Raw genomic sequence first — 23,806 nt, 5'->3', positions numbered from 1 at the left:
TGATAGAAAATCAGTATCCAGGAAAGGCCTAGTTGTTTAGGAGCAAAGATGGGCTGAGAATCTCCGGTTTGTCAAATTTTTGAGGAAAATTGAGATGTTTAAAAGCTGTTATTCAAAAAAGATACAATGGGATTTGGATATTTCATCCCCTATGGTGCATATTATTAAACTATTCAAGGAATCTGGAGGAATTGCAGTGTGTAAAGGGCAAGGGCGCAAGCCTAAGTTGAGCACCCGTGAACTCTGATCCCTCAGACGGCACTGCATCAAGAACCGTCCTTCATCTACAGCTGATAGAACCACATGGGCTCGGGATTACTTTAGTAAACCTTGGTAAAGCACTACAATACTGGGTTACATCCACAAATACCAGTTAAAACTTTACTGTGCAAAAAGGAAGCCTTATGTTAACTGTGTCCAGAAGCACTGTTGACTTCTCTGGGCTCTGAGGCATTTGAGATGGACCATCACACAATGGAAATGTGGATTGTGGTCACATCAATCAGTATTCCAGGTCCCTTCCCCCCAAGAAATGGATGCTGTGTTTTCCAGACCAAAGACAAAAGGGACCATTCAGACTGTTATCAGCAACAATGGAAATGTGTATTTGTGATTTGACGAATCAGTATTCCAGGGTTTGGGTGTTTTTTGTGGAAGAAATGGACAGTCAGTGCGTTTACATGCACATAGAGAGGATCGAATTTCTGCCGTTGCTCGACTGAAATCGAAGTTCAAAATGCCATGTATACACCTTAATTCGGCTGAAATTGAACCGAACTTGATTTCTCGGAATCGAGCTACACGACCTAGATTATGCGATTTCTGCCGAGCTACTTAGTGCATGTATACCCTATCGAGCTAGTAGTTGAGCTACTTACTGCCCCTTCCGGAAGTGACGAGACCACAAGCGGGAAACACAACAGCCTCGGTCGGCATGACAACAGTAGTAGCGAGCAGCAGAAGAGGTCAGAAGGAACAAACGGAGAAGAGAAAATGGCGAGCAGAAACGTGCACTTCTGGAGCAATGAGGAGACAGAGTTCATGCTCATTCAGCTTAAGGAGTTGAATATATTAAAATTCATGGACGGGAGAAAAACGCGCAATAGAGAACACGGAACTAATAACTTTGTTTACACTCTTGAATAGCTCTTCATGACGACAACCGGAGGTGTACCAACACGATGGGGCGTGTAGCACCACCTGTGGCTCGGGTGCACAATGCACCTCACACAATAGCCTGATTTCATTGTGCGCATGTACGATTGGATTTCTCTGGCACCCTGCTGGGACCTTCAGCTCGATTACCGACAGCAGCTTGATTTGGATGTGCATGTAAACGTAGTCAGTGTTCTCTGGACCACAGACAAAAAATGCCATCCAGACTGTTACCAGCAACAAGTGCAAAAGCCAGGGTACGTCATGGTATGTGGTTGTATCAGTGCCCTTGGCAAAGGTGACTTTCACTTCTTCTGTGATGGCAGCATTAATGTAGAAAAGTACATTAAGATTTTGGACCACAGCTTCAGACCAGTTTGCAGATAGAATGTGACAAAACACCTGAAATGCTTCATTACTTGGTGTCCTCACTCCATAAACATCTTAAGGGTTGTGAGAAGGAATGGCAACATACCCTCTTTCCACCAAATCAGTTCCAGGGCTGGTTCGGGGCTGGTGCTGGTTCACAACTCATTCAACTTGCGAGCCAGCTGAGAACCAGTTTGCTTTTCCATAGCTCGCGGTGCTAAGCAGAGCCACGTCATTACGTCGCTGTATGCGTCAGTTACGGCGCTACATTTACATAAACCTTGGCGCGAATATCAAAGCAAAAACAACACGGAAGAAGCAGCAGTGGCAACAACAATAATAATGGATGACTTCGCGTTTGTACAGCTGCTGCTTCTCGTCGCTTAAAAATGGCGATCTTTCGCGGTCTTATTGTTGTTGGTCTTAACAACTCCTCCCCCCGCTGACGTAAGCGGTTCTTTCCTCTGGCCCAGCAGAGAGCTGGTGCTCGCCTGGAACCGGTTTTTCTGGCCCCAGAGCCAGTTCTTTGTCAGTGGAAACAGAAAACCCGGTTCCAAACTAAGCACTGGCCCCGAACCAGCCCTGGAACTGCTTTGGTGGAAAAGGGGCAAAAGTGGTAAATATTTTACCATCCCGACTTTTTTTTTTTTGGAAATGTAGTGCAAGAGTCAAAAATTTAAATGGGTGTTTATTTATGGAATCAATTTTGTGCCAAAATGTTCATACAATACTTTTGAAATATCAAACAAAAACGATAAATCAAAATACAAAAAAAGAAAAAAGTCAATTGTTTTAGACTGGCAAACAAATTATTCGTGTAATCGTGCAAAATATCAGTCTATTACTCTTCTACACTCAGCCATTCCCTACTCGGATTCTGGCGGACTGTTTGACGAGTGACCGATCCGTTGACGGTACACAAGGATCGAGTGGACTTCAGTGGCGACTATGATATTGAATTAATTCAACAAAGTGTAAATTCAATATCATAGTCGCCACTGAAGTCCACTTGATCCCTGTGTACCGTCAATGGATCGGTCACTCGTCAAACAGTCCGCCAAAATCCGAGTAGGGAATGGCTGAGCGTAGCCGTCAGTCAAACACAAGTTAGCCAATGGGAATGCGTTCCTGGACAGCCCACCCACACGTGAAGTTTGTGCCAAAACTGCAAGCAAAAAGTCAGGGAGTGCAAATGAGAGCTGGAATCGCAACCAAAATAAATTACGTCAAACAAAACTGAGAAAGACGCGGAACAAAAATAAAAGGTTTCTGAAGAGTAATGGACTGATATTTTGCACAATTACACGAATAATTAGTTTGCCAGTCTAAAACAATTGACTTTTTTTTCTTTTTTTGTATCTTGATTTATCATTTTTGTTTGATATTTCAAAAGTATTGTATGAACATTTTGGCACAAAATTGATTCCATAAATAAACACCCATTTAAATTTTTGACTCTTGCACTACATTTCCAAAAAAAAAAAAAAGTCGGGATGGTAAAATATTTTATTGTATGAACATTTTGGCACAAAATTGATTCCATATTTATTTGGTTGGGGGGGAGGGAGCAGAACAAAATTGTTGAGGTAAATCATCAAATAATGTGTTGTATTGTTTTGAGTGCAATACAGGTTAAAGATTATTTACAAATCATTGTTTTCAGTTTCAACATACTGTCCCAACAATAACTTGCACTACCCAAGAAGTAACACTTGGTGTCATAGTATTGCATTTATCCAGTGCACTGTTTTTACTGATTTTGATTGCTCTGGTTCATATGTAAACTTTTTTTTTTTTTTTTTTTTTTTTATGACTAAACCAAATTCCTATAGACTTGTATTAAATGACGGACTGTAATCTAAAGATTTTTGTTCATTTGCAACTTTTTTTTTTCTCCTTCCTCTCATGTTGTGGTCTTCTGTCCTTTCTGCAGTTTGACGAGCTGAATACCAAAAAGCTGTCTTATTTAAAGGAAAGGGAAAAACTCAGCAGAAACTTTAAAGAGGTATACATCTTTTTTATATATATATAAAAAAAAAGTACACTGCAACCTTGTTATAATGAACTTATTGGGGGATGTCCAAATAGTTTATGCCAAAAAGTTTGTAGTACTTAAATGGATCCACTTCTCATACCAAACAACTTTTGTTCTTTATGTAAAACAAGACCAACTGTGTTTAGTTTATCATGGTTTGGTGGAGGATATAGAAACGGGTTCCATTCGTCCGTCCGGTCGCGTTTTTGTTTCCGGGCCATATCTTTAAAACTACTGAAGATATCTTCATGAAACTTTGTATACCTATCAAGCAACATGTGAACTGGTGCCTTTTTGGATTTTTTGGGAAAGTGTTTTTCAAATTTTTGCATTTAAAAAAAAAAAAAAGATGATGATTTTGACTTGGTTTCTAAAAGCAACGTTTGTTTCCAGAGCACGTATCCAAAACTATTCATGATACGGATTTGAAACTTGGTACACATGTTAACAAGGTGATGTAGATGTGCATTTTCATACTTAGAAATTTAAATTTTTCATGTTTCCATGGAAACCATTTCAGACTTCGTCTCTCAGGTTATGTTTCCGGAGCAGAACTTGAAAACTGAGTGGTACGGTCTTGAAAGTTGGTAGCTGTGTTGATTTTGATGAATGTATATGTGCCGTTTGATACTAAGAAATGTGAGAAACTTTGATTTTTAGCTCAGCTGGACCAAAGGGCCAGTGGGCTTTTGCCGTGGGTTGCTGAGGTCAGTGTAAAGAGGTAGGGTTGGTTTCCTGCAGCAGAACTTGGAAAAATGTGACAAATAATATCTTGAAAGTTGGTATAGATGACGCTGTCTTCTTGTATTTACACTTAATTCACTTGCATATTTATGAACTAAAGGAAATGAGTCAGTAGTGTTACAAAAATAATGTGAATATTGTAAAGTTTCAGTTAGTAAAGTGTGTGTGTGTGTGTGTGTGTGTGTGTGTGTGGTCGAGCTTCCGCTATGAACAGCGAGGATTCAAATTGAAATAGCAGGGAACGTGATGATGCAGCCAGTAATTCGACACTGATGTAAATTTCAGATGGCTAGTAATGAAAGAGCGAGAGCTATGTTGACCAGCTGTGGGCATTGCGCATGTGAGTGAGACCTGAAAAGTGAAACTAATGATAAAGTTTAAAAAAAAAAAAAAAAAAAACTTTCCATGTTGCGTCTGTCTCTCAGGCTACATCCACACGACAACGGCAACGAGATTTTATTAAAAAAAAAATATCACGTCCACATGGGCAACGGATCAGTAAAATATCAGGTACATATGGCAACGCACCGCTTGCTGAAAACGATGCAATACACATGCCACACCTCTACATGCGCTGTAAGACGGTCCCATCGGAGACACCAGAACAATAGAAGTAGACGCATGCGCATAAACCCCTTCTTCTACCCGGCGTGAAGCACTCACAGGAACAAGCACACAACAAGAAGAAGATGGCTGCGACTACGCGAGGAAATCGTGCCTTCTGTGTGTACAAATTAGTTTTATTAGTGTGCATAGTTTTATATAACTTAATTTTCTTATTGTGTGTGTGAACATTTTGAAAAGCATTTTTATATAATTTATATAACTTTTTATATTGTGTGTGAACATTTTGAAAAGCAGTCTTATCCAATAAAAAAAACGAAATTCAAGAAATGGTTCAGTTACTTGTTTATTTAAAAGAAAAGCTGTATACAAAAGTGAATCCAATGCAGTGGTTCATACAAAACAGCGAGAGAGCTGCTTGTTCTAGTCATGTGGTTGTGACGTCATCGTAAACAAATCCGTTCTACTCATCCAGACGACTTCGCAACGGCGCCATTGCCAGATTTTTCCACTCTGGAACCCGTTCTCAAAAAATATCGTTTTGGGGCACTCAAAACGCCGGTGCCGTGTGGACGCCAGGCCAAAACGATGATAAATTTTATCAGATTCACCTGAATCCGTTGCCGTGTGGACAGCCTCTCAGTTGCTCATTGCCCCAGCATACAAGTAGTTACAGCACAATACTATTGTCCCATTAATTTTGCTTGCCGAAGAAACTTGTATCCTGGGCTGCTTTTTCTTCAATGATTTAAATGCCTGAGTCACTATCACAGTTCATTGATTGAGATAAAGGCTCATGAACAGAGGATGGTTTCTTCGTCTGTTATGGAAATGATGGAGGTTACCAGCATGATGTCAATGTCCATGCACTGACTCGCTATGTTTTCTATCCATCCATTATCTGTAACTGCTTATCGTGGACAAGCTGAGCCTATCCCACGTGACTATGGGCGAGAGTCGGGGTACACCCTGGACAAGTCTGACCCCTCAAGACAAACAACCATTCACCATGGATGCAAATGGCGCGCCTTTTGGCGAATGCCACCTTTTTCACGGCTGTCTGGGGGACTTGTGTGAATCGTGCAGATCCGAAGATCCGATTTTTTTTTTTTTTTTTTTTTTGGGGGGGGGGCGTTGGAGTGTCTTATAATTTCATCAGAGTAAATTCTGTATTAAAATTACTAAATAAGCAAATGCCGTTACAGTCCATGAACCATAAGAAGTAGAAGTATGAGAAGAAAACAATAAATCAGAAAGCTGCACACGTAAAGCCAATTATGTAACTTACGTTGGACTGATGGAAATCCTTGCGCGTGAAGTGCAGCCAGCAGCAGATAATGGCACGCAGCCAATTGGCTTTACGTGCGCAGCTTTCTGATTTGCTTATTTAGTCATTTTAATACAGAATTTACTTTGATGAAATTATAATCAGACACTCCAATGCCCCCCCCCCCCCCCCCCAAAAAAAAAAACTCATCGGATCTGCACGATTCACACAAGTCCCCCAGACAGCCGTGAAAAAGGCAGCATCCGCCAAAAGGTACGCCGTTTGCATCCATGATTCACACCAACGGTCAATTTAGAGCCTAACCTGGATGTCTTTGGGGGGAAACTGGAGCACCCAGAGGAAACCCACTCAGACAGACAGACATGGGGAGAACATGCAAACTCCACACGGAAAGGTCCCCGTCGGCCACTGGGCTCGAACCCAGAACCTTCTTGTTGTGAGGCGACCGTGCTAACCACTACACCATCGTCCCGCCCACTATGTTTTCAGTTCATTCATGCGTTGCAAGTCACCGATGTCTGCAGTCATTTCGTCCTTTTATTGATCCTTTGATCACATTTTTCGATAACTCTTAGTGATCGACACCTAAGCAAGGTTCGTTAAGCCTTTGTTTTATGGTATTAACATGTATTGTTATCTTGGCTGCAGACTTGATGACTTATTGTTTGTCTCTGAGCGAGGGACACATGGCTCAGGATTTTCTTTATTTTTTTTTTAATATATAAAGAAGACTTTGACTCCTTGTCACTAACTTGGTTCGTTATGTGAAAGTTTGTAGTAAGAGTTTGTTATAGTGCAGTTGCAGTGTGTGTGTGTTCTGATAAGCTTGAAGTTTGTGGCCAATCATAGAAGTATGGCACAGACATTTCAAATGTCCATTTGTGTTTTGTATCATTCAGCATGTTTTATGTTCTGTTTAAATGAATTACATTTATTCTAATTTGGTTACTTTTTTTTTTTAATGGCTTTTATCCATTTAACTCTCGAAGAATGTGCCTCTTGCATTTTGTCCTCACTTCTTATTTCTTTACCTTTCTGTTCTTACTCTCTTTTTAGATTGATGATAAAAGGCATGATGTCCAGTCACGTCTCTTGCTTAACGCTCATGTGATCTGCTGCACGCTCAGCACAAGTGGTGGTACCCTCCTTAAATTTGCCTTTCGTCATCTTGGACATGAACCATTTGATTGTGTTATTATCGATGAGGTCCGTTTGCTTGATTTTTGAGATCGTTTTAAATATCATATGAAGGTTTTATGCATTTCATAAATGTTACAATATGCATGTTTTAAGGGTGTGTGTGTGTGTGTCCTTGTAGGCGGGACAAGCTAAAGAAACAGAAACGTTGATCCCTTTGCTTTATCGATGCCAAACCCTCATCCTGGTGGGTGACCCTGAGCAACTCCCACCCACGGTCATATCCCAGGTATTGTAGATTACGATAAACTGCCAAAAAGGGTTCAAAAATCAAAGTTCACCACCTGTAAATGTTTTATTCCACCACTCAACAAAATTCCTGAAGTCATATCGGATCCCAGACCTTTACTGTGATCTAGCAACCAACAAAATTAAACTGGAAAAAACAAATCTGGTTGCACAAGTGTGCAAACTCTTTAATAATGAGGCATGTTGGGTGCTCAGAATTAACCAGTCACATGCAAACCTATGTTCAAAAGTAATTATCATACACCAGTCATTAATGGAGTGATTCTTATTAACCCCAAATAAAGGTCTGGGCTATGTTCAGCCCCAACAAAATGTAGCAAACCGTTTGTTTAAAAAGAAATGGTGGTATATTGAACACCTTATTGTGTTGCGCAAGCACTGCAACTATGGCAGCTGAGAAAGCTATTGTTGGTCGTCTTTCTGAAGAATTTTCAGAGACTCGTTAAAGAGGTTTAAATACTTTTTTTTTATTTAATGCTTTGAAATATGCTCCATGTTGGTCACCTGCCTGTATCGTCCAGAAAAGCAGAGAATATCCAAATCAAGTAAACGAGTATGAGGTTAGTTGGATTCTTTCTGCACACTGCCTTTTTAATATGGCGAGGTTGATGTACGCGATAGTGCTGATTTGGAACACGCCCACCAAACGAGAAAACGTGCCTCAAAGCCCGTCTCGTACCATTTCTAGGAAACGCATATATTCAACCTGGAAACTGTAGACCGTTTTTCAGATTGAACTGAAAAACTCAGCTGTTTCTGGAGGATTTTCATGACTTCTTCCTGGCTTCATCCAACAGCTGAATCCATGGTCGACAATGAGCTTGAAGCATGCATGGGATCTCACTGTCGAAATGGACTGAACAGGAGAAGGATACATAATTTCCAAAACGTTAGCTGTACCATGGCACACCGTAAAGGCCAGCCAGCAACTTGGGGAAAAAAAAAATGGGGCATCACAATGACATTACCAATAGTGAGTCATCCCTATAAAATGATGAAAGGACAATAAGAGAACTTATCAAGGAGGCTAGCAAAGAGACCTATGGCAACGTTTAAAGGAGCTGCCGGAATCTAGCAGTTACTGCTCACTCCCAGCACGTGGCAACAATCTTTATTCTTCACATGTCTGGACTATGGGGTAAGGTGTCTAGATTAGAAGCCCTTTCTCACCAAAAATCCATCCAAACCATACGGCAAAATGTGTTGTGGTCTGGGTAGAAACATTAGGCATAATTGTGAAAGACGTCTGGCATAAAAACAAGACGGCTCATCGCCCGTGGAACACTATACCTATGGCGAGACATGGTGGTGGCAGCGTTGTTATAGAGCGGTTTCTTTTCAGCTGGGACGAGGGCTATAGTCTAGATGGAGGGCATCATGGATGATTCCTAATGGCAATCTGTTTTAGCGCAAATCCTGTATGCCTCCATTAGACAGCTGAAGATCTCGTCTCATCTCATTATCTCTAGCCGCTTTATCCTGTTCTACAGGGTCGCAGGCAAGCTGGAGCCTATCCCAGCTGACTACGGGCGAAAGGCGGGGTACACCCTGGACAAGTCGCCAGGTCATCACAGGGCTGACACATACCCCTTTTCCACCAAATCAGTTCCAGGGCTGGTTTGGGGCTGGTGCTGGTTCACAACTCGTTCAACTTGCGAGCCAGCTGAGAACCAGTTTGCTTTTCCATAGCTCGCGGCGCTAAGCGGAGCCACGTCATTACGTCGCTGTATACGTCAGTTACGGCGCTACGTTTACATAAACCTTGTCGCGAATATCGAAGCAAAAACAACACGGAAAAAGCAGCAGCAACAACAATAATAATAATGGATGACTTCTCGTTTGTACAGCTGCTGCTTCTCGTCGCTTAAAAATGGCGATCTTTCGCGGTCTTATTGTTGTTGGTCTTAACAACTCCGCCCCCCCGCTGACGTAAGCGGTTCTTTCCTCTGGCCCAGCAGAGAGTTGGTGCTAGCCTGGAACCGGTTTTTCTGGCCCCAGAGCCAGTTCTTTGTCAGTGGAAACAGAAAACCCGGTTCCAAACTAAGCACTGGCCCCGAACCAGCCCTGGAACTGCTTTGGTGGAAAAGGGGCAACATAGACACAGACAACCATTCACACTCACATTCACATCTACGGTCAATTTAGAGTCACCAGTTAACCTAACCTGCATGTCTTTGGACTGTGGGGGAAACCGGAGCACCTGGAGGAAACCCACACGGACACGGGGAGAACATGCAAACTCCACACAGAAAGGCCCTCGCCGGCCACGGGGCTCGAACCCAGACCTTCTTGGACAGCTGAAGATGAAGAAAAAATTTCACTTTCCAGCATAACGACAACGCAAAGCACAAATCCACAAAGGACTGGCTTGAGATGATCAGTGTTTTTGATTTTTGCTCTGACTGGCCAATTCTAAATCTCATTTAAAAACCTGTGGAATGATTTGAAGAGGGTGATGTGCAGGAGATTCCCCTGCAATTTTTACCCCCACCAAAAAAAAAAAAGTTTGGGCAGGGTACAGTATATAGGAATCACCCTGTCCATGTGTCTTGTCGGCACAACTCCTGCTAAACGGTTTGATGGATTTTGATGAAACGTTACATGTTTGCAGTAAACCACCTGAAGATGTGCATGAAGGAAACTAATCCCGGTCTGATGTTTCAAAGGGGAGATGATTCAACTTATTTCCTTACATATGGCAATATATGATGACCGGCTCATAAGCAAGGGGTATTCTGTAGCGAGTTTACTCAGTTCTAGCTTTTTGCAAGGAAGAGTGGGATAAAATTTCCAAATCAAGATGTGCCAAGTTAGTAGACTCTTACACACCTTGCAGTAACCTGTGTGTTTGGGATCCCCCCCAAAAAAAAAAAAGCCAAACAAAAAACATCTATTTGTTTTTCACTTGAATATAATTGGTTGTCATATCAAATTAAAGTTGGGGGGAAAAACTGATTTATCTTGGTTTCACTTTTAGTATCACAGTCTGCAATTTTTATAGGGGTGCTTATACTTAATTTATCCACTGTAAAGACTAATTGGGTGTGGTGTGGGTGTTTTTTTTTTTTAATATAAAGTAAATTATATCTTTTGGAAATGACTTGTTGCTAAGGTCTAGAACGTGTGTGTGTGTGTGTGTGTGTGTGTGACTATCATTATACTTGCAAAATGTAGACACTTTGCTTGGGTGTGTGTTTTTTTTTTTTTTTAAATATGAATGTATATTTGCAAAAAAATTTTCCGAATTACTTCTTGTGGTCCAAACTTGTCATTATGTCAAAAGCACCAAGCAACTCTGAGGGATTATTTTTCTCAACTTTGAAATAATCCTTGTTTGTTGTGATGTCAGAAAGCTAAAGAGCTGGGCTATGACCAGTCACTGATGGCTCGGGTTTGCAAGCGCCTTTGCACATCTTTCACACGTCCGTCTCCCAGCATCTTCCTCAGTTTCCAGTACCGCATGCACCCATATATTTGCGAGTTCCCATCCAAGTACATCTACGGCAGGAACTTAAAAAACGACAGGTACGAGCTCTCCTCTCCCACGCACATCTGTTAGACAAACGATCAGATTTACTTCCTTCGTGGTTGCCGAATGTACTCTTCCCCAGTTGTATCTGTAGAGTATAAAGATGATTGGTTGCATTTAGTTGTGTTGCACTACCCTAATGTTTATCTGCGTTAAAGTTTGTAAACAAAGTTGAAATTCTAATTCTGTTCTAATTATGTAGTTTCGGTATTTATTTAGTTTTTATAAATACAATGTAATGTATATAAATAACGGTTATAGAGTATAGTGTGTTTGAAGTCCTGCTGATTTTATCATCTATTCCCCTCCCCCAAAAGTGGGTCCATAAATTTCCCACCAGGAATTTTGGATATTTATTTTTAGATGTCAATGTTTTGTTTGTTTGCTTTTTGTTTTTCTTCCTTTCTCATAGTGAGACTGCGCAGAGGCTGTGTTCGTCCTCCTGGCCGTTTGAACCCTACAGAGTGTTTGATGTAACTGATGGAAAAGAGAACCGAGAGGGAGAGTAAGTTGGGGAAGATGGACAGTACTCCATCTGTTCATCCATGCATTATCTGTTAAGGGTTCTGGCGAGCTGGTGCCAGTCCCAGCTGATTTTGGGTGAGAGGCGGGTACATTGGAAATGTATTGGGTGTGGCATTGTATCACAGACTTCAGTCTGGTGTAAATTGCGCTTTAAAAAAAATGTATATAAAACAGTTATTCTACGAAAGTCGTATATGAGCTGATATCCAACGAGGTGTGTAGCACTAAGTTAGCTGTAAGCCATATTGAGTGGAATAATTGTTCTATTTCATTTCTACTGGCTGGCGAGTAGCCAGTCTTCAATAACAGTTTAACATAAAAGTGGATAGTTACCATCCCACTCTCAAAGGCCTTTCATGCTTACACAGTTTGCATTTTGTAACTGAGACCTAATGAAGGAAGATCCCAGCCCGATACGCAAATTAATTGCATTCGAGATCAGCATTAAGGCAAGAGACACCACCCGATCACGCACTTGGTTATTCCTCTTAGACAGCCGAGTCAGAGCGAGTCCACTTGTATATGGCTAAAATGGAAAAAGATTTACTTCCCTGTTGTCATATGACCCCATCCATGGCTTGCTCGAAAGCCTATGGAACACACTTAACTGTAAATAAAAGGCTAATTGCAGTCGTTGGAGGGCATCAGTTCGCAGCGCCAACTCCTCTCGAGTTACAAGGCTACCAGCGATGCCTGAACACTCCTGAAACATACTTGCCAGTGCAAGAGGTCACTTCCTAGGTGAACGTGCCTTTAGTGCCAGGGCAGGGGGCATAAGTCACCCAGGTCACAGGTGACTTTGTTGATAGAAACGCTGTACCTGCATGGGCACGTAATGGACATCCAGGTGCTTAAAGCGCCGCCTCTGGCAGTCATCCGAAATTCATAGAACCGCGGTTACACATATAACCATCGTTTTATTCTATCCACAGTCACTGGATTTTGAGAAACGGCGCGTTTTTAAAAAAAAAAAAATTTTGCAAATTTGATAACTTTTCTACAAAACGTTCAACAATCATTTCCACTTGATGTAAACAAACTGGTGAAATGACCGGAGCAGTTTGTGAAATGCTATAATAATTCTTGAACATCAACAAAAAACGTTCTTGCCATCAACTACTTTTTATTCCGTATTTTGGGAAGATTTTGTTTTCGGGTAGAGTTTTTATTTCGTCCTCGGTTGGTTCAGCAAAACGCTCCGCCGCTTTTTTGTTTTTCTCTATTCACAGTATATGAGCTGATAGCCTAGTAGTAGAGTAGCCAATCGGAGCATGAGATTGCTCATATACAGTGAATGTGGAAATTACTGTATATATATTATGGGTTAGTCAAAATTATGTGAACACGAATGGATTACTTTTCTCCTGAATATGTGGTGCACCGTGACCGCTGCTGGCGTAATTGGGCCCTACTTTTCTGACACCCCAACAGTGACATAAGATGTGTACTTACAGATGGTGCAGCGGTATGCCATTTGATAAACTTCCACTACAGATCTGATTGGTTTCTACCATTTAAGTGTTAACATAATTTTGACAAACGCTGTATTATAATTATAATCTTTTGCCTTTTAGTAACTATTTTATCCTCATGAGGTTCAATATAGAGTTATCCATATTTTGTCTTTTTTTGTATTTTTTTTGGGGGGGTTGTTTTCGAGTAGAGTTTTTATTTCGTCCTCAGTTGGTTCAGCAAAACGCCCTGCCGCGTTGTTTTTCTCTATTCATGGTATATGAGCTGATAGCTTAGTAGTAGAGTAGCCAATCGGAGCATGCAGTTGCTCATATCCAATGAATGTGGAAATTATAGTTATAATACATATAATCTTTTGCCTTTTAGTAACTATCCTCATGAGGTTCAATATAGAGTAGACAAGCAAGAGTGCACTTATTCAGTACAGGTAGTCGTCGACTTACGACTGCGTTTGGTTACGACTGACTGGTTGTAAGCCGATCTGGTCGTAAGTCGGCCTGTGTTAAATGAACGCAAGTATATTGTGATGTGTAATGATACTGTAATCATCTTAAAGTCTTATTTTATCAACATTTTCTTATTTCATTACCTTGGCTCATTATTTGGTTTAAGTCAAACACTGCATACTCAGGGGTGAAAGTAACTTTAATTTCTTGCCGGTACTATTATTTTGAGTCATAGTGCACGTGCTGAAAAATACACCTAATTATTTATTATTGTCTACTTATCACGCATTCACTAGGACTTCTCATCACTCAGTAGGACTAGTATAGTACTTTTTTTAATTACACTATCACTCTTTCATCCACGTGTATCAGTTTTTGATTATAAATAAATTGCAAACACATCATTTCAACAACACAATCGTTTTAATTACATTTTTTTTTAGCTGAACAGTTGAAAACTAACTTTTCATTTTGGACATTGGACACAGAACAGTGTAACAGAACAGAAAAGTGAAAGTTACTTTGATTACCAGCTGCGCACGTTATAGCACAAGATCTGGTTAAGCCGTACGCGCGCTGTAGCTCGCTCATTGTTTGTCCAGCAAAACACTGCACACATAATACAAGAGGCTGGATGCAGTGTTGCCAGATTGGGCGGTTTTAAGTGCATTTTGGCGGGTTTTGAACATATTTTGGGCTGGAAACCGTCAGCAGTATCTGGCAACACTGGCTGGATGCTGGGCGCTGCCGGGAGCTGGGGCGGAAACTGTCGTACGCTCAGCTGGGAAACACTTGCCAGTCATAACCAGACGGTCGTAAAGTCGATCGGTCGTAAGTCGCATAGGTCGTAAGTCGACGACTACCTGTATAACTGCATGATTTGAGCGTGACTTATTGCTTTTATGCAACAGTTCTATAAGCAAGAAATTACTGTTTAATATTGTGACCGTTCCATCTTCATCTGAGCTTTTCATATTTTGAATAAAAATAAAATATTAATGATAAATGGCTTGTTTGCCATGTCTGCTGCTGATGTTGCGAGCACTACGCTGTTTTATATAAAGTATCTAATGTAAAATGAAATTTAATAACAGGCTCCGCATGGCAGTATTTCATGACAAGTGACTCTCTCTGTTCTTACTGTGTCTCTTTTTCCATCAGTTCATTTAGTAACCTGAAGGAGGTCAAGCTGGCAGTGCTGCTTGTTAAGCTGCTTTGGGAAAAGCAGGCCACGCGCAAGGAAAAACAGCAAATACGTGTTGGGATCATCACTCCATATAACGCCCAGAAAAAAACCATCCAGCAGACCCTTGAGAAGGAACTAGACAATGAATCATTGAAAAAATGCATACAGTAAGGCAAAAGGCTCCTCAGGAGAGAGAGGAAGGAACATGCCTTCCCTTCTTGCTTAGTCGATAAGTCGACAGAAACGTTGGTCAAAATGCTTTCCTCATTTTAATGTCAGACAGTATGCACCACCATGAAAATGGCAGTCATTATGGCATTACTTTTGTTGTGCAGTAAACACACACTGGTGTTGCGTAACTGAAATAAGAACCAGTATACACTACAGTTCAAAAGTTTGGGGTCACTTTGAAATTTCCTGATTTTTGAAAGAAAAGCACTGTTCTTTTCAATGAAGATCACTTTAAACTAATCAGAAATACACTCTATACATTGCTAATGTGGTAAATGACTATTCTAGCTGCAAATGTCTGGTTTTTGGTGCAATATCTACATACAGTGGGGCAAAAAAGTATTTAGTCAGTCACCAATTGTGCAAGTTCTCCCACTTAAAAAGATGAGAGAGGCCTGTAATTGTCATCATAGGTACACTTCAACTATGAGAGACAGAATGAGAAAAAAAAAATCCAGAAAATCACATTGTCTGATTTTTAAAGAATTTATTTGCAGATTATGGTGGAAAATAAGTATTTGGTCAATAACAAAAGTTCATCTCAATACTTTGTTATATACCCTTTGTTGGCAATGACGGAGGTCAAACGTTTTCTGTAAGTCTTCACAAGGTTTTCACACACTGTTGCTGGTATTTTGGCCCATTCCTCCATGCAGATCTCCTCTAGAGCAGTGATGTTTTGGGGCTGTCGCTGAGCAACACGGACTTTCAACTCCCTCCAAAGATTTTCTATGGGGTTGAGATCTGGAGACTGGCTAGGCCACTCCAGGACCTTGAAATGCTTCTTACGAAGCCACTCCTTCGTTGCCCGGGCGGTGTGTTTGGGATCATTGTCATGCTGAAAGACCCAGCCACGTTTCATCTTCAATGCCCTTGCTGATGGAAGGAGGTTTTCACTCAAAATCTCACGATACATGGCCCCATTCATTCTTTCCTTTACCTGGATCAGTCATCCTGGTCCCTTTGCAGAAAAACAGCCCCAAAGCATGATGTTTCCACCCCCATGCTTCACAGTAGGTATGGTGTTCTTTGGATGCAACTCAGCATTCTTTCTCCTCCAAACATGACAAGTTGAGTTTTTACCAAAAAGTTCTATTTTGGTTTCATCTGACCATATGACATTCTCCCAATCCTCTTCTGGATCATCCAAATGCTCTCTAGCAAACTTCAGACGGGCCTGGACATACTGGCTTAAGCAGGGGGACACATCTGGCACTGCAGGATTTGAGTCCCTGGCGGTGTAGTGCGTTACTGATGGTAGCCTTTGTTACTTTGGTCCCAGCTCTCTGCAGGTCATTCACTAGGTCCCCCCGTGTGGTTCTGGGATTTTCGCTCACTGTTCTTGTGATCATTTTGACCCCACGGGGTGAGATCTTGCGTGGAGCCCCAGATCGAGGGAGATTATCAGTGGTCTTGTATGTCTTCCATTTTCTAATAATTGCTCCCACAGTTGATTTCTTCACACCAAGCTGCTTACCTATTGCAGATTCAGTCTTCCCAGCCTGGTGCAGGTCTACAATTTTGTTTCTGGTGTCCTTTGACAGCTCTTTGGTCTTGGCCATTGTGGAGTTTGGAGTGTGACTGTTTGAGGTTGTGGACAGGTGTCTTTTATACTGATAACGAGTTCAAACAGGTGCCATTAATACAGGTAACGAGTGGAGGACAGAGGAGCCTCTTAAAGAAGTTGTTACAGGTCTGTGAGAGCCAGAAATCTTGCTTGTTTGTAGGTGACCAAATACTTATTTTACCGAGGAATTTACCAATTAATTCATTAAAAATCCTACAATGTGATTTCCTGGATTCTTTCCCCCCATTCTGTCTCTCATAGTTGAAGTGTACCTATGATGAAAATTACAGGCCTCTCTCATCTTTTTAAGTGGGAGAACTTGCACAATTGGTGGCTGACTAAATACTTTTTTTGCCCCACTGTAGGTGTATAGAGGCCCATTTCCAGCAACTCTCACTCCAGTGTTCTAATGGTACAATGTGTTTGCTCATTGCCTCAGAAGGCTAATGGATGATTAGAAAACCCTTGTACAATCATGTTAGCACAGCTGGAAACAGTTTAGCTCTTTAGAGAAGCTATAAAACTGACCTTCCTTTGAGCAGATTGTTTCTGGAGCATCACATTTGTGGGGTCGATTAAAAGCTCAAAATGGCCAGAAAAATGTCTTGACTATATTTTCTATTCATTTTACAACTTATGGTGGTAAATAAAAGTGTGACTTTTCATGGAAAACACAAAATTGTCTGGGTGACCCCAAACTTTTGAACTGTAGTGTATGAGGTTTGGAAGTTTGAGTATTGCCTGAACGTGGACTAGAGTTGCTTGTGTTCTTAACGGTCAGCCTCAAACAAGCTACTGCAAAATGAGTGCACGTAACCTCATATAAAACCCATTTGTGTGTGGTCAGCCTGGAGGTGGACACTGTGGATGGGTTCCAGGGCCGTGAAATTGACTGCACCATTGTGTCTTGTGTAAGAGCCAGTCACGAAAATGGTTCTATCGGGTAAGAGAGGAATTTTTATTTATTTATTTATTTATTTTTGGGTGTGTTAGTAGATGCACAATAGTAGATGCACTGTGGTGTGTTTTTTTTTTTTTAAACAGCATGTGTGGGTTTCCCCCCCCCCCCCCCCCCCCCAATTCCCCCCTCCTCTTGTCCTAGATTTGTTGGTAATCGCCAGAGGATGAATGTTACCATAACAAGAGCCAAATCCAGTTTGTTTATCCTGGGACATCTCTGCACACTCAAGGTAAAGAGGGAAGGAAAACTACAAATAATGCATGAGGCAGTTGACACAAATGATCACATGCACCTCAGAACTGGTGCAGAGAATCATGTGACTTTATTGTGTTTTTTGATTTGTTGTTTTATGTCATGCTGGGCAATTATAGCTGAAATTAATCACGATAAAATGTTTAATTTAGGTCACCTGACATGTATATCCTATCATTCTAAAGTCCTTCCCACGCCATAGGGCGGCACTGATCTGTTTCTGTAGCCCTCGGCCTCTCGCCGATTACATAGCTAGGGTTACGGTGGGGGGGCTAGTCCTCTGGTAACCGTGAGAGTTTGACTCCACACTCGCATCTGTATTGCAGTGTGCCTTGCCAGATGGCAGTAGGTACCATTTTTATGATGGTCTTTGGTATGATCTCTCCCGATCGAGAGGCGGACATACTAACCACTAGGCCAACTTGCGGTCATAGCATATATCATATACCCATTTCTACATGGGAAGCAGCTGAGGGAAGGAGAGTCACATGGTTGGATCTGTGGCCAATAAGCCGGCGCTCGGTGTAGAATCTTCTCCCAACACCTGTCAACCTGAAGTTGTGGAAATACTTGGACTCCCACCTGTGTCTGTGTTGTAGTATCAAGCATGGAACCATTTGCCATGTACTGTCTTCCTGTAGACAGCTCCTACAATTGTACACATGGCACCACAATCAAGTGCTCGAGACTCTGGTGACCAGAGAAGCCTCTATTTGTCACACATATACACTCAAGCACAGACTTAAGCACGCAGTGAAATTTAACCCATCTGAAGCAGTGGGCAGCTATGCTACAGTGCCCAGGGAGCAGTTGGGGGTTAGGTGCCTTGCCCAAGGGCACCTCAGCCCTAGCCTGGGCCCGCCCATCCTAAGTGTGACGCAACACGGGGGTCTGTTGCGAACTTAGTCTGGCAAGGCAAGCTATCTCCTGCTCTTCCAAGCTCCCGAAAAATCGGGAGCCAATCAACTTTGAGCATCTCCAACGGCCCTGGGTAGAAGCGTGTTCAAGGCAGTGACGTAGTAGAACTGCGACCGGAAGCCATAGATTGTTTACAGAATCTATGCCGGAAGCGCTTCATTCACTAGAAACATTACGAACATGGAGCAGCGGCAAGCCTTTGACACAGCGGTAGATGCTGTATTGAAAGCATTCAACGGGAAGTTCTCATTGAAAACGGAGCAAAGAGCAGCCCTGGAGGTATTTATCTTCTTCCTGTTACTCAAGCAGTTTCCGTCGCGTTACATACGTCAGAGGAAAGAGTGATGTGATTGATTTAAGCTTCGTCACAGCCTTTTCTGGCTTCGACCAGTAGCAAACTGAGGCATTTCAGGGAGGCGGGTCAACCACGCGCTTTGGGAAACGGTTGGGCCAGACCAATCTTTGCCAGGCCAAATGCTCGCAGAGCTTTGAAGTTGCGTTAGCCAGACTACCTCAGCCCATGGCTGCCCCATGTTAACCTAACCGCATGTCTTTGCACTGTGGGGAGGAAACCCACACGGACACGAGAACATGCAAACTCCACACAGAAAGGCCCCCGTCTACTCTGTAGTTTATACTGGATTTGATAGTAAACTTGTATTGTTTTAAACTGCATGAAGTCATGTTAGCTTGGTGCAGACTCTTAAATAACTACACATAAATGTTAGTGAAATCTGCATTTCTGAAAAAATTTATATCAGCTGAAATGGTTAAAATTTTAAATCCTCAAATATCGAAATTGATCGGTCTTAATCCTGTATCGGTCGGACTCTCCTGTGGACACGTCTCTGTGCAATTTATAAACAAAAATGTGACCAATTAAATCAGTAAAAAATATATATAAAAAAGAGCACTGGAAGGTTATGATAATGGCATTGTGTATGTTTAACAGTGCAGCCTATGCAACACACAATTTTTTTTTTTTCCCCAATTTCCCCATAGGAGCAAAGCGATTGGGGTGCACTAATAAAGGACGCAGAGGAACGTGGCTTCATTCTAACGGCATCCGAGTCCAAATTTCACGAGGTCACCAAGAAGGTCCTGAAACCGATTCGATATCCTCATGGTCACCTGGAATCCTCCAACCGCATCCCCATTCTTGGCCATTCTGATCGACACCGAGACCATAGAATGCATCCCAGACCTTCAGACCGACGTCCGCCAGAGGCTTATCATGCAAGCAGAGAGCAGGACAGCGGGAACCAAAACTTCACTCGCTCAATGCCACCCAGTCGCCGTGCTTCAGATCCTCGGCTTCACCAAAGCGCCACACGTTCCTTTCGTTCCCTTTCAGGACATTACGAACGTCACACTACTTCTTCCTCATCAAATTCACACAGAAAATAATATTTGCATTTATTTTTGCAGGACTTTGCACCTCTTTTGCTTAAATGACTGTCGACATGTCACGGTAGCTCTGACTAAACGTGTTTCTACCATAAAACTTGTTCAACCTGGCAATCCTAGAAGATCGCTAGCTGAAGTGGTCATGTAAAATAATGGCACTTTGTGACAGACTTCGATTAAATACCAAATTAACATTGTACCCCAATATATGGTAATCGGCTTTATTTTAGCGATTTGTCTTCATGTACATAAGTGATAAAACTGAACAGTCTTTTTCTTTCAATGCAAAATTTTTGCATTTATGCTAAAAAAAAAACAAAACACACAACTAAAATGGGCAGTAAGTCTCAAACAAAACAGACATGCACTTCTAATTAACCTTTTTCCTGACTTGTATAGCTCAATGTCGATTCTATCTGCATAAAAAAAAAAAAAAGTTGTAAAAGCTTAAATACATTTTACTGCTGATAGTTTTTGGTTACAAAGCCGACACACGGGAGCAGTCTGTTTCTTTTATTTCATTTTTAATGTTTTCAGAGCAATGTAATGCTAACTGCGATGAAGCTGTGCTCTAGGAGAAGATTTGGGAGATCTTTTATTTTTAAAATTGAGAGAATAAAGGACTCAGCTGTGTCTAAAAATGGCTCTGAAATTGTAAATCAGGAATATTATGTTTTGGAGTTCTGACACTGCAATTATTTTTTATTTTGTAAATGTTTTAAGAATTGTACATTTTGTAATACAAGTTTTGTATGGAAGCTTGTTTCCTTTTTCTTTTCCTTCTGGAGCAAATATCTGGAATGTTTGCTCAATCCCAAACTGCGGACTAGCACACGGAATTGCATGGCCAAGTAACTGAAAGCAGCCAGCATTGCTCTACATATCTATTCCCCCTCAGTAGATATGGATGCTAAATTTGTATTACTGTAATTAAACATTAATAAATCAACTCTAAGAAAGTGGCCTGAAAAGTGCAGGTATTAATGTGTAATACTGTAATAAACCACAAGAGGGTGCTTGTACTCCATATTAATTGTATGGGGTGGTCCCAGGCTGACTGAAGTAAATTGTTGTAGCAATAAACATCTACAAGTGTTAAATACACTACCGTTCAAAAGTTTGGGGTCACTTTGAAATGTCCTTATTTTTGAAAGAAAAGCACTGTTCTTTTCAATGATGATCACTTTAAACTAATCAGAAATCCACTCTATACATTGCTAATGTAGTAAATGACTATTCTAGCTGCAAATGTCTGGTTTTTGGTGCAATATCTCCATAGGTGTATAGAGGCCCATTTCCAGCAACTCTCACTCCAGTGTTCTAATGGTACAATGTGTTTGCTCATTGCCTCAGAAGGCTAATGGATGATTAGAAAACCCTTGTACAATCATGTTAGCACAGCTGGAAACAGTTTAGCTCTTTAGAGAAGCTATAAAACTGACCTTCCTTTGAGCAGATTGAGTTTCTGGAGCATCACATTTGTGGGGTCGATTAAATGCTCAAAATGGCCAGAAAAATGTCTGGACTATATTTTCTATTCGTTTTACAACTTATGGTGGTAAATAAAAGTGTGACTTTTCATGGAAAACACAAAATTGTCTGGGTGACCCCAAACTTTTGAATGGTAGTGTATATGGATCATATACTGTCAGTATTGTCCATCCAAGATGGCGCCGCGGACGGCTGCCTCGGGACTTCTAAGTGGTACCGGAGTCAAATTCCTCGTGTGTGTTCCCACACCTAACAATAAAAGTGTTTCTGATTCTGATTAAGACAATTAGGAAACTCACTGTTGGGCATTTTCTGATATTGTACAATGGACCCCTGCGCCCCAGTTTAGTTTCAACGGAAACTAAAATGTTAGTTTCCTTTGAGTTCACAATTAAGTTGTTTATGGTTAAAGTTTAATTGCATGGGTCTCCCCCGCCCCCTTACTTTTTTGTTTGGTTTTTGAAAAGTTTGCTAGCTGGCTTCATTACCGCTAGAACTACAGCGCTGATTATGGTTTATCGATCGATGGAGAGTGCTTAATTTTTTTAAATGATTAAATAATATTGGCTGGTGTTGAATGGCATATCAGATATATTCGAATACTTGTTCAATATCATGCTGGCTGAATGGAATGTATCCGATATACCACAAAAAAAAAAGCCAGTCAATATTATTAGCTCATCTGACTGACAGGTAATGAGCTTATGCTCATCATGTGACGTCCATGTTTCATGAAAATTGCTGCTTCTCTCTGTTCTTCGTTGATTCCCCCCCCCCCCCCCCCCCAGAAAGTAGGTCTGCCTGTGGTGCATATGGCTTCTACCCAAATTTGCATAATTGCAACTAATAATGAAAATATGGAGTAATTAAGCCCTAACAAGCAGTTTCCACACACATCACTACTTCTCCCTCAGTTCTTCAGAGATTTTGATTCTTTCTGGCATGAAGGTAAAGGTACCTAGAGTGCATATAACTTCCACCCAGATTTGCTTAATTACAATTATTAATGAAGTTATGGGTTAATTAAGTCTTGATGAGCAGTTCAACAAAAATCACTTCTCGGCCAATTCCTCACCGTTTTGGATTCTTTCTGACAAATAGGTAGGTATTCCTGTGTGTGTGTGTAGCTTGCAACATTTCTTGTGTAAGGGGGCCCACTTCAGATCATTCCTTCTGGACGAGACGGGGCTGGAGTGAGCTACGCTGTGATCGATGATCTCCTTATACATACACGTTCCTTTCGTGTGTTCAACGCGTCTTTCTCTTTCAAAATTCTCTCAAAAGCTTCTGTATTTAACAACACAAACCTGGCGGCCATGTTTTGTTTACAAATTGTCACAGTCGCTCGCTAGCGTGGAAGTTTTATGTCTCCAACATATGATGTCATGTCTTGACAACCATGCAATATTGTAAACCATATTCAATGCTCATTCTCCATTGGGTAGAGTGATGTAATACATGTACAGTGGTGCTTGAAAGTTTGTGAACCCTTTAGAATCTTCTATATTTCTGCATAAATATGACCTAAAACGTCATCAGATTTTCACACAAGTCCTAAAAGTAGATAAAGAGAACCCAGTTAAACAAATGAGACAAAAGTGTTATACTCGGTCATTTATTTATTGAGGAAAATGATCCAATATTACATATCTGTGAGTGGCAAAAGTATGTGAATCTCTAGGATTCGCAATTAATTTGAAGGTGAAATTAGAGTCAGGTGTTTTCAATCAATGGGATGACAATCAGGTGTGAGTGGGCACCTCGTTTTATTTAAAGAACAGGGATCTATCAAAGTCTGATCTTCACAACACATGTTTGTAGAAGTGTATCATGGCACGAACAAAGGAGATTTCTGAGGATCTCAGAAAAAGCGTTGTTGATGCCCATCAGGCTGGAAAAGGTTACAAAACCATCTCTAAAGAGTTTGGACTCCACCAATCCACAGTCAGACAGATTGTGTACAAATGGAGGAAATTCAAGACCATTGTTACCCTCCCCAGGAGTGGTCGACCAACAAAGATCACTCCAAGAGCAAGGTGTGTAATAGTCGGCGAGGTCACAAATGACCCCAGGGTAACTTCTAAGCAACTGAAGGCCTCTCTCACTTGGCTAATGTTCATAAGTCCACCATCAGGAGAACACTGAACAGCAATGGTGTGCAGGGCAGGGTTGCAAGGAGAAAGCCACTGCTCTCCAAAAAGAACATTGCTACTCGTCTG

General features: G+C 41.3%; 1 protein-coding gene across 4 annotated transcripts in view; it reads left to right on the top strand.

Moving 5' to 3' along the window:
- setx (senataxin) overlaps positions 1–21,081 on the top strand; it is a 114,932-nt gene extending 93,851 nt beyond the window's left edge. For all 4 annotated transcript variants that reach the window (XM_060935626.1, XM_060935627.1, XM_060935628.1 and 1 more), the window contains 9 exons: positions 3,458–3,529; positions 7,212–7,361; positions 7,474–7,581; positions 10,951–11,126; positions 11,543–11,635; positions 14,736–14,927; positions 17,406–17,501; positions 17,661–17,748; positions 19,692–21,081. In XM_060935626.1, the coding sequence (XP_060791609.1) occupies positions 3,458–3,529; positions 7,212–7,361; positions 7,474–7,581; positions 10,951–11,126; positions 11,543–11,635; positions 14,736–14,927; positions 17,406–17,501; positions 17,661–17,748; positions 19,692–20,096 (1,380 nt within the window). In that variant the 3' untranslated portion in view covers positions 20,097–21,081. The remainder of the gene's footprint in view (positions 1–3,457; positions 3,530–7,211; positions 7,362–7,473; positions 7,582–10,950; positions 11,127–11,542; positions 11,636–14,735; positions 14,928–17,405; positions 17,502–17,660; positions 17,749–19,691) is intronic.
- Positions 21,082–23,806: the final 2,725 nt, after the last annotated feature.

The sequence above is a fragment of the Neoarius graeffei genome, chromosome 12, assembly GCF_027579695.1.
Source record: "Neoarius graeffei isolate fNeoGra1 chromosome 12, fNeoGra1.pri, whole genome shotgun sequence".
Taxonomy (NCBI): domain Eukaryota; kingdom Metazoa; phylum Chordata; class Actinopteri; order Siluriformes; family Ariidae; genus Neoarius; species Neoarius graeffei.
Note: the sequence above shows the minus strand (reverse complement) of the source record. Positions and strands in the feature narration are given on the sequence as shown.